Source organism: Adiantum capillus-veneris, chromosome 6, assembly GCF_014529385.1.
Source record: "Adiantum capillus-veneris isolate H3 chromosome 6, ASM1452938v2, whole genome shotgun sequence".
In the NCBI taxonomy this organism is placed as follows: domain Eukaryota; kingdom Viridiplantae; phylum Streptophyta; class Polypodiopsida; order Polypodiales; family Pteridaceae; genus Adiantum; species Adiantum capillus-veneris.
Window position 1 is genome coordinate 61,152,384 of NC_140936.1, and position 15,719 is coordinate 61,168,102.

At 44.8% G+C, this 15,719-nt stretch overlaps 1 protein-coding gene across 2 annotated transcripts in view; it reads left to right on the forward strand.

Moving 5' to 3' along the window:
- The window catches only part of LOC147455589 (uncharacterized), a 177,915-nt gene that overhangs the window by 134,616 nt on the left and 27,580 nt on the right, over window positions 1-15,719 (forward strand). For both annotated transcript variants that reach the window (XM_086514336.1, XM_086514335.1), the window contains exon 13: window positions 5,243-5,400. In XM_086514336.1, the coding sequence (XP_086370462.1) occupies window positions 5,243-5,400 (158 nt within the window). The remainder of the gene's footprint in view (window positions 1-5,242; window positions 5,401-15,719) is intronic.

Below are 15,719 nucleotides of genomic sequence, written 5' to 3' on the forward strand. Positions count from 1 at the left end.
ATCGCTTTGTTATGAGGGTGCAAAGTGTCATTTATGACTATGGCACGCATTACATACATTGCACTCAGGGGGATGTTAAGGATGCGAAGCAAGCTTGTCAACAGTTGCAAATGTTGGCTGATTTGCGGCCTTTGTCTGACTCTTAGATGTCGGAGTTGTGCGAAGCTTGTGTGTGTATTCAGCATAATGACAAGCGTAAACTTGCTAAATGGCAAACGCGTGCCTGTCAACAGGCTTTCATGGATAAAGGCTGTGCTTCGAAGCAATTTTTCAAGCATTTGCATCATGCGGGGGTCTCGCAAGCAATCAAGCGGGTTATGCTTCCCCCAAGTGTTTGGACTTCTTCAAAGCAAGAACTTGCTGATGCCATGGCTTTGCATTATCGACAGGTATTTGCTGCTCCTTCTCAGGCATCCTCGGTCGCTTGCCATGCGCGTCAATTGATGCTTTCCTTTGTTCATCCGATCATATCCTCGCAGGATGCATGTTGCCTTGAGGACCCGTTCACTGACTCGGGATTGCATAGTGCGTTACTTGCTTTGGGCCGTTGGCGGTCTCCCGGTTGGGATGGGCTTACTGTGGAATTCTTCCTCTCCTTTTGGGAGGGTCTTGAATTTCCATTGCTTTTCATGATTAATGCAACATGGCAAAAATAGGATTTGCCTCTATCTTGGAAAGAAGGTTTACTTAAATTGCTGCCTAAGCAAGCGCTTTGCGAGCGATTCTCTCACTGGCGCCCGATTACTTTGATGTCGTTGATTTACAAGATATTGGCTAAGATGCTGGTGCACCGCATTAAGGATCATCTTTTTGCAGGACTCCATCAGGCTCAATATGGTTTCATTCCACGTCGTCAAATTTTGGACAATTTGGCTAATGTTATGATCGGCATGGAGTATACTAAGTATACTCATCAGGATGTGTTGGTTATGCAAGTTGATATTGAAAAGGCCTTTGACACTGTACAGTGGGATTTCATTGCTGCCACGAAGAGGTGCCTAGGGTTTGGTCCTAAAATTGCCAATGTGGTTTATTTCTTGTATGCATGTAGCACGTCTTCGGGAATCTTGGAAGGCGAATTAACAGAATCCTGGCCTCTTCGTTGTTCGGTCAGGTAGGTTGCCCCCTTACTGCTTTGTTGTATGCTATAGCCACTCACCCGCTATTGATTTATCTTGATCACTTGACCTCGGTTGAGCGTCTTCATGGTTTGCAGCTACCTTCGGGTCGTACCTTTGTTGGCGAGGCTTACGCAGATGATTCGTTGTTTATGCCTCGTAATCAAAAGGCTGATGTCGGAGTGATTATGGAAGCATTGAAACTTTTTGGCATTGCGGCTAGGTTTAAAGTCAACTTTTGTAAATCGAAGCTTCTGCCTCTTCGTTCTTGTGATTGGCCCAGTCTATTGTGGCCAGGTGAGATTATTTCTCCAAATGTAATTACTAGGCATTTGGGTTATCCAATTGGATGGAATGTCACTCATTCTTAGAAAGTGGATTGGGTTATGCAACGATTGAAAGTCAAATTGCACTACTAGAAGTTATCCACTTTGCCATTGCATGTTCGTCTGCGAATTGTTCAAAGTATCCTGTTGGCTTATGTTCAGTTCTTTTTGCCACTGATGCATTGGCCTTGTCGTTGCCTTGATTCTTTTATCTCGGACATTATGTCCCATTTGTGGCGGACCCATGCACAGAAAAAAGGCTTGCGCTTGATGTCTATGGGAAAGCTTTGCACTCCTAGGCGCATGGATGGCCTTAACATTTTGGATTTGCGCAGGCATGTTCTTGCTCGGAAAGCTACATTGTTGCCTACACTTGCGCAGCAAATTCAGCTTTGGACTCTTATGTTTGCACACCTTGGTCAGCATGTTGTTACTTCCTCTTTTGGCCATTGGCAACCATCTATCTAGGAGGTGGTTTTCGGCAAAATGGAAGGGTACATTCTTGGATGTCCTCTTGCTTCCACTTTAGTGTCTGCCTGGAAAGAGGTTCCGATTCATCTTTCATGGAATCCTTGGCAGGAAGCTGATTCGATTCGTTTGGAGAGTCTCCATTGGAGCCGAGCATTTTCTCTTACTCTGGTCGACCGCTCCCCTCGCCAGGCTTATTTTCTCTCAGGCCGTGGCATTCGTGTGGTTGAGGATGTCGTCGATGAGGCTGGATATACTTTTGAGTTCCCCTATGCCGCTTGCCGTTTTGGATTGGGCATGCATTACCGTCAGTTTTGGAGAGAACTTTAAAGTATGTTGCATGACTTTTACCACTTTCACCTTTACCTGATGGTGATAGCATGTCTGATTGGGCTCTTCGGGGTACGCCTTTTCGGGATATTTCTGCGGGTCAAATTTATGCTCTTCTGCTACCACTATCTTGGCTTGCTGATCATTGCAATGCCCTTTGGCACATGCACAAATCTGATCTTTGGTGGAGGAAGCTTCTCTCTGCCTTGTGGAAAAGTCACTTGCCGTTGAAGGAGCGACTCTTTCTTTGACGTTGTTTGCTTGGAGTGCTTCCTGTTGGCACTTTTCTTAGGGCACGTCATATTCGCTCTTCCTCTTGCGTCCGTTGCTCCACTGCAAAAGAGGATATTTATCATTTGTTGTGGGATTGCTGCATTACTAGAGACTTCCTTCGCCGTGTATCAGCCTGTATGCGGCTCTGCTTTCCTGGGTTTGTTTTTCACAAAAGGTTCTGGGTATTTGGTATTTTCTCACCGACACTACAGCGTTTTGCGGTCTTCTTTATGTGGGTCAGATACTGGGCTTATTGGACCCTGTGGAGTCAGCGTAATGCTTACATGTTTCATCATGCTCATGCAGACCCGTTCCCACTCTTCAAGATTTTCCTTAGGCAATCGTTACAGTTTGTCTTGGAAGTTGGTGATATCACTGCAGAGATACATCGGCTTTCCTATGAATGTTTCTAGCTACGCTGTACAGCTGAGTAGTTCTGTGTTCTTCCCCTTGCATATTACCCTTTTGGTGGTTTTCCTCGCTTTGAGGTTTCCCACTAGTAAATTAATCAAATAGATTTACAAAAAAAAGTGTGTGTGTGTGTGTGTGTATGTGGTGGAGCAGCAGCAACCCTGTGCTCTCATGGTCACACATTTGTGTACGCACATTGTCACCCCAGTTTTTGGTCATTGGCAACCGACTTATTGGGATGTTTTTGGGAAGCTTGAAGGACATATTCCTGGATGTCCCTTTACTTCTTCTCTCATTGTTGATTGGAAGGTTGTCACTTCGCATTTGGCTTGGAATGGTCGACTATCGGTTGTGGGTAACTCTCTTCGTTTGGAGAGTCTGCATTGGAGCAGGGCTCAACAGTCTCCTCGCCAAGCATATTTTCTTGCCCAAAAAGGAATTTGTCAGGTGCATCAGGTGCTTGATGACTCGGGTTATGTTCTTTCGTTCGTTGATGCAGTGTCCCGCTTTCGGTTGGGTCCTCACTATTCTTCTCTCTAGCCGGAAATTCAAGGGATGCTTGCTGATCACTTACCCATTCCTCCTTTGGATGTGGACTCTCGCTTCTCCGATTGGAATCTGGCTACTACGAGATTGGAGTGCATCTCAGCTGGCAGTGTATATGCCATCCTTCAGCCTGATAAATGGATTGTGCATCATGGTAATCAGCTGTGGTTGCTCTCCGAGTCATCCTTGTGGTGGCAACACACAGTGTCTCGTATTTGGCAAAGTCATCTCCCTTTGAAGGAACGTGTTTTCTTGTGGCGTTGCTTGGTGGGAGCTCTACCTGTTGGCAGTGTGTTACATGCTCGGCATATTGCACCTTCCCACTGCCCCAGATGCCTTGAAGCTGAGGAGACCGTGCCACACTTACTAGCGTTGTCGCCACTCCAGAGCCTTCATTCGGCAAGTGTCGACTGCTCTTCGGCTGCGTTTTCCTTCCGGCTCTTTTCACGGGCGCTTTTGGCTCTTTGGGGTGCTTCAGTCACCGCATTCCCAGTTTGCGGTGTTCACCTGGGTCAGATTTTGGACTTTGTGGGCCATCTGGCACCACAAGAACTCCTTAATGTTCCAAGGCACTTATGTTGACCCCTCCCCCTATTTCAAATCATCTCTTGGTCAAGCACTACATTTTGCTTATGACGCTGGAGACATCACTCTTGATGCCTATAGGATTTACTTTGACTGTTTCTAGCTTTCGGAGCCTTACAGTGTTCCGCTAAAAAGTGTGTGTGTGCACGTGTGCGTGTGTTAGCTATCCCCAAACTATATCAGGCACGTGCTTATCACTATAGTTGGAGTCAAAGAAATGAACAGAACCTCCAATCCAGTCTTGATAATTTGAAGGGGCTATTCTATGTTTCAGTATCAACAAATATAGGCATCGATAAGGTGCGATGTGATTGCTGCATCCTCTCTTAATGAGGTGGTTGTAATAATGCTGACTTGGTGAATGGCTCTTCCAAGGTTGTTCACATTTGATGTATGGGACAATCTGTACGTTCTGCTCTGTACCATGAACTAGTATGTTTTGTTCAGGACCATTTTTTATGTGTTTGGGCTCTAGCCTTATTAGTCCTTCATCCCAATAAGCTCTTTTCCTTGGTGTTTTTTCTTTAGAGACTAGAATCTAGGCTAAACTAACAAGCTTTCTAACTTTTATCATACGCAACATCCACATTACGCTAAAATTTTGTACCATTAGTACTGCAGGTCTTCGTACATGTGCTGATGGTACATGACCGTACGTGTCAACCTTGAGCTCTTTAGAAAAAGAGGCCTTGATAGTATGGGCAAAAAAGCATTGTTTTCCGAATACATTTGAAAGCAGCATGCTTGTCTTGCAGCATAGATGAGTTTTTGCACACAGACATCTGCTGGTATGGTCAGCAGATACTTGATCTGCATTAAAGGAAGTACATGCACTAAACTTCGTCATTTTGATGCAAATTAATAGCCTGCCTTTTGAGATCACCTTCAATATTATGGCATGCGCAGTCAGGAGACAAATTGTGAACGCTGTTGGCATATGTTAAGGATACCTGTCATTGTTTGTTCAGCTTCTCAAGAAAACTTGGCTTAAATAGATTCAAAGGCATTAAATAGGCTTGCTTTGATCTAGCTCTGCTGTAGACGGCATCCAGTTTCCATGATTTGCTTGTGTTGCTAATGTTTGACACACATTGCACAAGAGCTAAAAATTTACCTGTGGGTAAATCTACCTTACTGGTTTTCATGTTTATAACAATCTGTTTTCTGGCTTAACCTGTGGTGCAGCAAAGCTTAGGTAATGCCGGCGAGCTAGACCAGCTATTGGCCTTATTTGAACCCTTTAGGAAGTTGGTGCAAGGCAGAAGTCGAGTAATTCAGGAAGAGATGATGAGCGTTGCTTGCTCCCACATCGTCCATGCTTTGATTTCACACAATCATTTGGAGTATGTCTCATATCCTTAACTATTACTGCTTGGCACCGTGAAATAGCATCTTAGTTAATATCTCGAAACTGTTAGCTTCACCTCTTATCAAATGAAGAATCCACTTAAGTAGGAGTCGGCTTCGTTTTTACTTAACACTAATGAAACGCTTCAAATAATGTTGAGTTGCGTAGGGACTAATGTGTGCTAACACCTGCCGAGAGAGAGAGAGAGAGAGAGAGAGAGAGAGAGAGAGAGAGAGAGAGAGAGAGTTATGGTGTTTAACACCACACCGCAGTGGGTTAGGAGATCGGCACCTACATTTGCTTATGGCCAGGATACAGTAGAGTACACAGATGCATACACATACCTTGGTGTGGTATTTACAGGACCGAAGTTTACTCTTAAGAAAGCAGCGGATGCTAGATTGTCCAGAGCCTCTGCGGCCTTGGGAGGGTTGGAGAGGATGTGTTCACAAGTGCAGTTTCAGGAACCACGAACAAAACTTTGGCTCTTTGATACTGTGGTGGCTTCGGCTATGCTTTATGGGGTCCAGATTTGGGGACCATCTGTGGATCAGGATAATTGGAAGTCAATGGAGAGACCTTTGGTATCTATGATTTCCCGAATGATTAGAGCCAAGGCCTCCGTACCACACGCGATTACTCGAGCGGAACTAGCTGCCCCTCCGATAGAAATTGAAGCTCTTACCCGAGCAGTGTCCTTTATACATGGTTTGTGGGATACAAATAATTGCTGATATACTAGATTGGCCCTCGAATCCTCTCGACAATTAGCAATGAAAGGAGATACATCATGCTGGTATGCGCAACTGTCCTTGTGGTTTCAGAGACACGGGTTCAGTATGGAAAGATTACCCCCCTTCCAATACTCTCTTGAGGCTCCATCACTGGCAATCACACGAACGGAGATTAATAAAATCATCCGCGAGGATCTTATACAGTTGGACACCAAGAGGACATGGGTAGACCCTACACAAGAATTGGGCACGAAGATGGCCGACTACAAAGAAAACTTCCTACAGCTATCTGAAGATGGATTTGTGATTCGCCCGAGCTACATGGATACCCACCTGTCTCATGGTTTGAGATGTGCTATTGGTCAGATTCGTACATCCTCACATCAGCTGGAAATTGAATTTGGCAGATTTAGGGGAATCCCACCTGAGAGCAAAATTTGCAAGTTATGCGGAATGGAGCCGGAGACAAAATTACATTACATATGTCACTGCACGTAAACTATGAGATACGTGGGCGTTTCCATTGCCTATTTAAAGAAGGCTTTGGACCTCTAGATAGAGTCGTGCAATACCAAGATCAAAGGTGCTTAGGCTTGTACCTACTAGAACTACATCGGCACAGGGATAATCTAATGAGAAGACAAAGAGCACTACAGCCTCAGAGGCAGATCACAGATTTCTTCAGATCGAGAGAAGCAGGAATGGAAGGAGAAGCAAGAGGCCAGCAGCGAGCACAAAGGAGTACCCACATTCATACCAAAGGCACCCTCATTGACAGGGCGATCGAGCTTAGGAAATCGAGACGACCACGACCGAGATGCAGAAGCACACTTCACCGGAGGAGACTACAACAAAGGATTAGAAGCATTCTAGCCAGACACCTAGAATGCTCCTAAGAAGTTTATCTGTATTTAGTTTTTCGCATTTATTTTCACACTTTCACACTTTTCAGACATTGTAACAAATTCACCACTTTTGTATCAGCTTGGTCTCATAGGTCACTCTGGCCTTTTGAAGACGTTAATACAACATTTCATTTCATTTCATTTCTCTCTCAAGGAGGTCACTATACTCGTATCACAAGATCTGTCTTAGTTGGATACCCAAAGAACGTCGATACAGCAGAGTAATAGGGAATGGGCGGAACGGGGCCCTCCCATTCCCAGAACGCGTTCCCAAGCTGGGCACTTCCTCGGAACGGAGACAAGGCTGTTTCCTTCTCAGGCATAACCGGAACTTCAATCGGAATGCGGAACGAGAGCATCCGGAACTTGAAAAATGTGACAGCTCTTTTGGACTATTGGGGGGGATCGGGTGGATTGTGAAAAATGTGAAAAATGTGGCTGTTTGGGGCAGCTCTTTTGGACTATTGGGGGGGATCGGGTGGATTGGGAAGGTCCTTCCCATCCCCTCCTATATAAAAAGGGCCTTTAAACCCCCTCCCTCAAGCTTTCAACTTCACCCTGTCCCTCTCCCCCTCCCTCGAGGCTTCAAACCTCAAGGCTCAAGGCCTCAAGCTCCATCACTCTCAAGTTCTCAACCTCACCCTCTCCCTCTCCCTCAAAATCTCTCTCCCTCTCCCTTGGACCTCAAGGCTCCAAGCCTTCATTGAAGTTCAAGCCTCAAGAACCAAGCTCCATCCCTCCCTCAAGGCTCGTTCTCAAGTCTAAAGCTCCAATTGGCATCCCTCCCTCGTGTAAGCCTTAAGCATTATTGATAAGCGTGTCTAAGTAGAATGCAAATAGCATTCTACTTGGACTAACGGGTGTGTGTGGCTCTCTACGTTGAATCCAACTTAATTTAGGTTAGATGAGGGGATGCTCCCATCGCCGGAGGAGGTCGCAGGAGAAGATCAAATCTTTATTGGCAAGACATGGAAGACAACCTGTGCAGACTCTCACCATGGAGGGCATCGACATGATCATGCACCAATTGATGCGAGCCATCCCCTAATTTTGATACAAACTTATCGACCATTTTGTATCAGTTCTTTGAGATACACACCCACATTTTGTATATGTACCCCTTAGGCTCTTGATGCCCACCTTTTTACAGCTCTAGTAGTGTTTCTATTTAGTTAGTTTCTTTCTTTTATCCAGACCTTGTATCAGATTCACCATGATGTAACTCTTTGGTCTCATAGGTCATTTTGGCCTTTAGAAGATGTTAATATTACATTCTCTCTCTCTCTCTCTCTCTCTCTCTCTCTCTCTCTCTCTCTCTCTCTTCAAGAACCACGAACAAGAGCTATGGCTCTTTGATACTTTGGTTGCTTCAGCTATGCTTTATGGGGTCCAGGTTTGGGGACCATCTATGAATCATGACAGTTGGAGGAACATGGAGAGACCCTTAGATTTTATGATATCCCGGATGATTAGATCCAAGGCCTCCGTACCACATGCGATTATTCGAGCGGAGGTAGCCGCCCCTCCTATAGAGATTGAGGCTCTTACCAGATCATTGTCCTTTATGCACAGTCTATGGGATACACATAGAGATAGATATACTAGATTGGCTCTTGAGTCCTCTAGACAGTTAGCGATGCAGGGAGACGCATCATGTTGGTATGCGCAGATGACCTCATGGTTTCAGAGGCATGGTCTCAGCATGGATAGATTGCCTCCCTTTCAGTATTCTTTGGATGCACCCTCCCTGCCAGTCACACGGACGGAGATCACTAGACTCATTCGTCAAGATCTTATACAGTTGGACACCAGAAGGAAATGGGTAGAGCCGATGCAAGAGTTGGGCACGAAGATGGCTTTCTACAAAGAGCATCTTCTTCAACTTTCGGGAGATGGGTTTGTGACTCGTCCGAGCTACATGGACACTCATTTGTCTCATGGTCTGCGATGTGCTATTGGTCAGATTCGCACATCCTCACACCAGCTGGAGATTGAGACGGGTAGATTCAGAGGGATACCACCGGAGTCTAGGATATGCCAGCTATGCGGTAGAGAGCCGGAGACAAAGCTACACTACATATGCCACTGCACTATGTATTATGAGATACGAGGGCGCTTCCATTGCTTATTCAGGGAGGGTTTTGGACCCCTAGATAGAGTCATGAGGTATCAGGATCAGAGGTGCCTTGGCTTATATCTACTTGAGCTACACGGACATAGAGATAGTCTGCTGAGGAGACATGGAGTACGACAATCACAGAGACAGATCACAGATTTCTTTGGATCGAGGGAGCCAGGAGACCAACCACCAACACAGGGTTGTATCCGCATTCATACCAGAGGCACCCTCATTGACAAGGAAACTAAGCTCGGGAGATCGAGACGACCACGACCGAGACAGAGGAGCACACTCCATCGACGGAGACTCCAGCAGAAGATCAGAGGCATTCTAGCACGACACCCAGATTGTCATTGAGGGCTTATTCTACATTTTCACATTTCACACTTCATTTTCAGTTTTCATTTTTTACATTCAGTACTTTTTGTACTTGTACTTCAGACATTGTATTAGATTCACCACTTTGTATCTGATGGTCTCATAGGTCATTTTGGCCTTTTGAAGACGTTAATATATCATTTCATTTCATTTCTCTATGAGACTGATAGATTCAGAGGGATACCAGCAGACAACCGTTTATGCTAGCTAGAGCCAGAGACAGAGCTACATTACATATGTCATTGCACAGTGTACTATGAGATTCGGGGCCGTTTCCACTGCTTATTCAGTGAGGGTTTCGGTCCTCTCTAGGGTCATGAGTTATGAGGATCAGAGATGTCTTGGGCTATATCTACTTGAGTTACACAAATATAGCGACAGTTTACTGGGAAGAGCTAGAGAGGGACAGTCCCAGAGACGGATTACAGATTTCTTTTCACTAGATATGGGATAGCCAGAGGAGCAGCCATCACTGCAGAACTCCGCCCACACTCATTCGACCACTACTGGCACTCTCATCGACCGAGCACTAGAGGCTACGGAGATCCAAACGGCCATGATTGAGGAGAGGGGCTACACAGCATCGACGGAGACTACAGCAGAGGATACGAGCCATACTCTCTCGACATCCAGAGTGCAGATGAGGATGCATTCTAGTAGTAGTAGTAGTATTTTTGTTCTAGTCTTTTGTACTCAGACATGGTACAGTTTTGTCTCATAGGTCATTTTGGCCTTTTGAAGACATTAATATAACATTTCATTTCATCTCTCTCTCTCTCTCTCTCTCTCTCTCTCTCTCTCTCTCTCTCTCTCTCTCTCTCTCTCTCAAGAATTGCACGAACGACAAAAACGCTCAAAGAACATCGTCATTCGTGGAATCAAGGAGGAAAGCATGGAAACACCCCAATCTCTTGCAGTTGCTATTGAAGATTTTTTTGCTACACACTTTGGCATGTCAGGAATCATGGCTTATGGTGCACATCGAGTTGGAAAACAAGGAGTCCCTCGCTCGGGAGAAAGACCTATTGTATGTACCATGGCTGATGAGGTAAAGAGAAAGATCATCCTTAACAATGGTTGGATCTACCTCAAAGGAATAGGTTGTAATGTATATGAGGATCGCACTCTTATGCAACAAAATGTACGTCGCAAAGCATATGAGGAAAGAAGCAAGAAGGTTAAGGTATCACCTCAAGAAGAAAAGCCACTTAAGGAGGATGCAAGTCCACCCAACAAATAGGGACACATGATCTATGAGACCAACTCACGCTTGCGAATAAGCTTTTGGAATTGTAACGGGTATCCATGGAATGCGGGAATTGGCATTGATGAGCTTACCAATGACTCTGATGTGATACTTCTTGTCGAAACATGGGAGCATGATGCGCAACGAATTCTTGGATTTGACAAATACGATGCATTCTTTGATGTGGGCCAAAAATGCAAAGCAACGAAGAGGCCAAGGAGGCGTAGCATGTATGACCAAAAAGGGTTTGAAAGATGTTTCCATTGTCAAAGAAGATAAGTATAAACGCTACTTATGGCTGAAAATCAGCCCACTAAATGGTCAAGTCATGTTTGTGGCCGGTTGCTACATTCCTCACTATGACTCCAACTTTTATGCCTGCTTGAATATGGATAGAGATCAGCCCTTTGTTGAACTAGAGGAAGACATTGCTCATTACAAGGATCAAGGTGAAGTCATTGTTTTTGGAGACATGAATGCTCGCACAAATATGTTACAACACGACACACAACAAGTAGACATGCCGCATATCTCAAGAAGAATGGATGACTCATAGATGTATAATCGAAGTTCTAATGATGCAAAAGAAGTGGATCACTATGGAAAGTCACTTCTACATATGTGCAATAGTACCGGAATGCTCATTGCAAATGGTGTATCTCTATGGCAAGGCACCAATGACTTTACATGTAGAAAGCACAACGGTGCTAGCGTGATTGACTATATGTTGTTCTCGGAAGCCACTCTAGAATGCATACAAAGCTTTACACTTGGTAAATGGAATCCGGAATCGGATCATAGGATGTTATGTATTGACCTCAAGTGTGGTACACGGCCCGAGCATGTAGCCTCCAATCATGATGTGAATCATTTGTACCTACGTCTAGACTTCAAACGAGCACTTATATATGCTGATATGGTGGACCAAATGTTAAGCATGATAGAGCATCAAGAGAGCCTAACATTAGAATGCAAGTGGAAAGTTTTCAAAGAAGTAATTTTCTCTTGTGCGAAGGAATGCTTTTCGGTGAAACACATGTCTTGCAAAAGGTCTAAGAAGGGTAGCACCAAGAAGAAATGGTTTGACATGGAATGTAGTCAAGCCCAAAAACACTTGCTAAGATTGGCTGTAATCAAAGACAAAGAAGTTTACTTGGAATGTTCACACACATACAAAGCACTTGTTCAAAAGAAGAGGAGAAGGTGGGAAGTCGAAAAACAACTTCTTTTAGCACAAGAGAAAGCACATGCATGTGGCAAGTTTTGGCAAAATCTAAAAGGCAAGCGCGTTGAGAGCTTTGGTGACTTGACTCTTGAGGATATGTATATGCATTGTAAGAACCTCTATGAGCAACCCAATGTTGATAAGATGGAGTGTTGTAGCTCCCTTCCGTTTATGTCTCCCTTCTTTACCATTGAAGATGTATGGCGCGCGCTTGAGAAACTTGCTACTCGCAAGGCAGGTGACCTTCAAGGTGTCAAGGCTGAAATGATTAAATGGACAAGCAAGAAAACACGATATTGGATATGCGATATGTTTAACCTTGCACTTCAGTATAACATGCCTCATGATTGGAGTGCAAATTGGATCAAACCTTTGCACAAAGGAGGAGATGTAAACAATGTGAACAACTATCGCACTATAATGGTTGGTTCTTTAATGGCAAAGTTATTTGGATGTATCATGGAGATGAAGATAAGTGAATGGGCTGAAAAGAATGGCAAACGTGCACTTGGCCAAGCAGGTTTTCGAAAGCATCATAGCACTATTGATCACCTTGTCACTCTTCGAGTTCTTATGGAAGCGTCTCGATTGAAAGGAAAAAAGTTGTATTGTTGCTTTGTGGATTTCAAGAAAGCTTTTGACATAGTACCGCGAGGAAATCTTTGGAGACGTATGAAAAGCCTTCAAGTGCCGAGAGAATTTATGCATGCAGTCTTTCGCATCTACCAAAAAGTGATATGTCGATTACGTATGGGAGATGGAATTTCAGAATTTTTTGCAAGCACTATTGGTGTCAAACAAGGATACCCACTTTCCCCAATCCTCTTTGGGCTACTCATTGATGAATTGGAATGCATGGTTCTTGACTTTATGCAGCAAGAAGGCATAGAAGAGATTAAGATTGGAAATGCGGTGATCATGCTTTTGCTTTATGCCGATGATGTAGTGCTCTTGGCACATACCTTAGAAGATGCACAAAAGCTTATGAGTGTCTTGGAACGCTTTTGCCTACATAGCGGGCTGATCGTGAATGGATCCAAAACCAAGGTTATGCTTGTAAAGACCCTCAATGATGAAAATCCATGCATTGTATATAACAATGAGAAACTTGAAGTGGTAGATCACTTCAAGTACCTTGGCCTTGAGGTTCCATCCAATCATAAATGGAAGGATTGTGCAATGCGTCGCTTGGAAGCCGGAAAGAGGGCGTATTATGCATTTGAGAACATGTGCAATGCATGAGAGATCAAGTGTTGGGCTCCCAAAAAGTACCTCTTTGACACATTGGTGACACCGGTGCTTCTTTATGGAGTGGAGGTGTGGGGTGGAAGCATCGGGAAGTCTACTCGGAAAGAGTTTGAGAATGTCCAAAAGCGTTTTCTCACCAACTTTCTTCAAGTCAAGACACAAACACCCTACATGCTCTTACTTCTTGAGTCCGGATTGCTTCCTATTGAGGTCTTGGGCATGCAAAGGGTTGTGGAGTACATGCGTAAGACACAACGTAGCCCTTTGCATCGACTTCCTAAAATCGCATATGAAGCAAGTCAAATGGTGTACGGGGTACAAGTATGGGGACCTTCTGTAGGCCAGGATGGTTGGAGACGTATGGAGAGGCCCTTGGTATCTATGATCTCCCGATTGATTAGAGCCAAGGCCTCCGTACCTCACGCGATCATTCGAGCAGAGCTAGCTGTCCCCCCCATGGAGATTGAGGCGCTTACCAGATCAGTGTCCTTTGTGCACAGCCTATGGGATACTACTAGAGACAGATATGCTAGACTGGCCCTTGAGTCTTCCAGACAGTTAGCTCTACAGGGGGACACTTCATGCTGGTATGCACAGATGACTTCATGGTTTCAAACACATGGCTTCACCATGGACAGGTTGCCCCCTTTCCAGTATTCTCTTCAGGCACCCTCGCTGTCTCTTACACGGGTGGAGATCACTAGACTCATTCGTCAGGACCTGATCCAGCTCAACACCAGGAGGACATGGATAGAGCCGCCTCAGGAGTTGAGCACGAAGATGGCTTTCTATAGAGAGCATCTTCTCCACCTCACAGGAGATGGGTTTGTGATTCGACCCAGCTACATGGACACACATATGTCTCATGGTTTGCGTTGTGCCATTGGTCAGATACGCACATCCTCACATCAGCTCGAGATTGAGATTGGTAGATTCAGAGGGATACCAGCAGACAGCAGGATATGCCGATTATGCCAGAGAGAGCCAGAGACAGAGTTGCACTACATATGTCATTGCACAGTGTTCTATGAGATACGGGGGCGTTTCCACTGCTTATTCAGAGAGGGTTTTGGTCCTCTATCTAGGGTCATGAGTTATGAGGATCAGAGATGTCTTGGACTATATCTACTTGAGTTACACAGGTATAGAGACACTTTACTGGGGAGAGCTAGAGAGAGGCAGTCCCAGAGACACATTACAGATTTCTTTTCACTAGATATGGGACAGCCAGAGGAGCAGCCACCACTGCAGAGCTCGTCCCACACTCATTCGACCACTACTGGCACTCTCATCGACCGAGCATTGGAGCTACAGAGATACAGACGACCGCGACTGAGGAGATTAGCTACACAGCATCGACAGAGACTACAACAGAAGATTCGAGCCATACTCTCTCGACATCTAGAGTGCAGATGAGGATGGATCCTCACCATTTCTTCCATCTTTGTTTCACACACTGTTACATCCAGTTTACCGGGTACCTATTGTATCAGCTGCTACACCCACGTAGTTTTAGATTGTAGTAGTAGTAGTAGTATTTTGTTCCACTTCTAGTTCTTTTCTAGTTCTTTTGTACCCAGACATGGTATTAGATTCACTATTTTGTAACTGATTGGTCTCATAGGTCATTTTGGCCTTTTGAAGACGTTAATATAACATTTCATTTCATTTCTCTCTCTCTCTCTCTCTCTCTCTCTCTCTCTCTCTCTCTCTCTCTCTCTCTCTCTCTCTCTCTCTCTCAGTGAAACAAACAAGCAAGAAAGATGGCGGCGCACTTCATGGTCACAAGCTAGAGGATGACAGCCATTGAAAGAGAGTTGAAAGAATTCAAAGTTCACATGGAAGAGTGGAACAAAGAGAAGAGCTCACTTCTTGAATGGAAAAAGAGCGAGGAAAAGGCGAGGGAATTAGAGCGCAAAGAGTTCCGGGCTGAAATTCAAGCTCTAAAAGGTAATATCTCAGCCCTTTGGAAGGAACTTGCCGAAACTAAAGAGAGAGGACGCCTTAAAGATGGAGAAATTCAGCCATCAATGATAGATGAGCTAAATATTATACGAGCGCAAGTCAAAGAGATAAAGGAGGAAGGAGAAAAGAAGACCTTATGGGTGGAGGTTCTCTCCAAAACGCAAAAGAAAGTGGAAGAGGCTGAAAAGTGGATTGAAGTTGTCAAGAAGGGGAAGGGCAAGGACATTCTGGCTACACCCGACATCATCAACAAGACACTTGAAGAGGAACAACAAAGAACGGTACGCCCTCTACACGTGAGAGTGACCGGCCTAAAAGATTCAAATAAGGTGGACCAAGAGGTGAAGAGCCTCATGTCAATGATGGGGGTGGAGAAGCCCTTGCACACACAAGCTTGGAGAGTGGGCAAGAAGAACGAAGGTAATGGGGAGAGTTCAAAAGAACGGGCTCTCATTTTGCGCTTTCCCTCCATGGAAGAAAAGAAAGACCTTTTA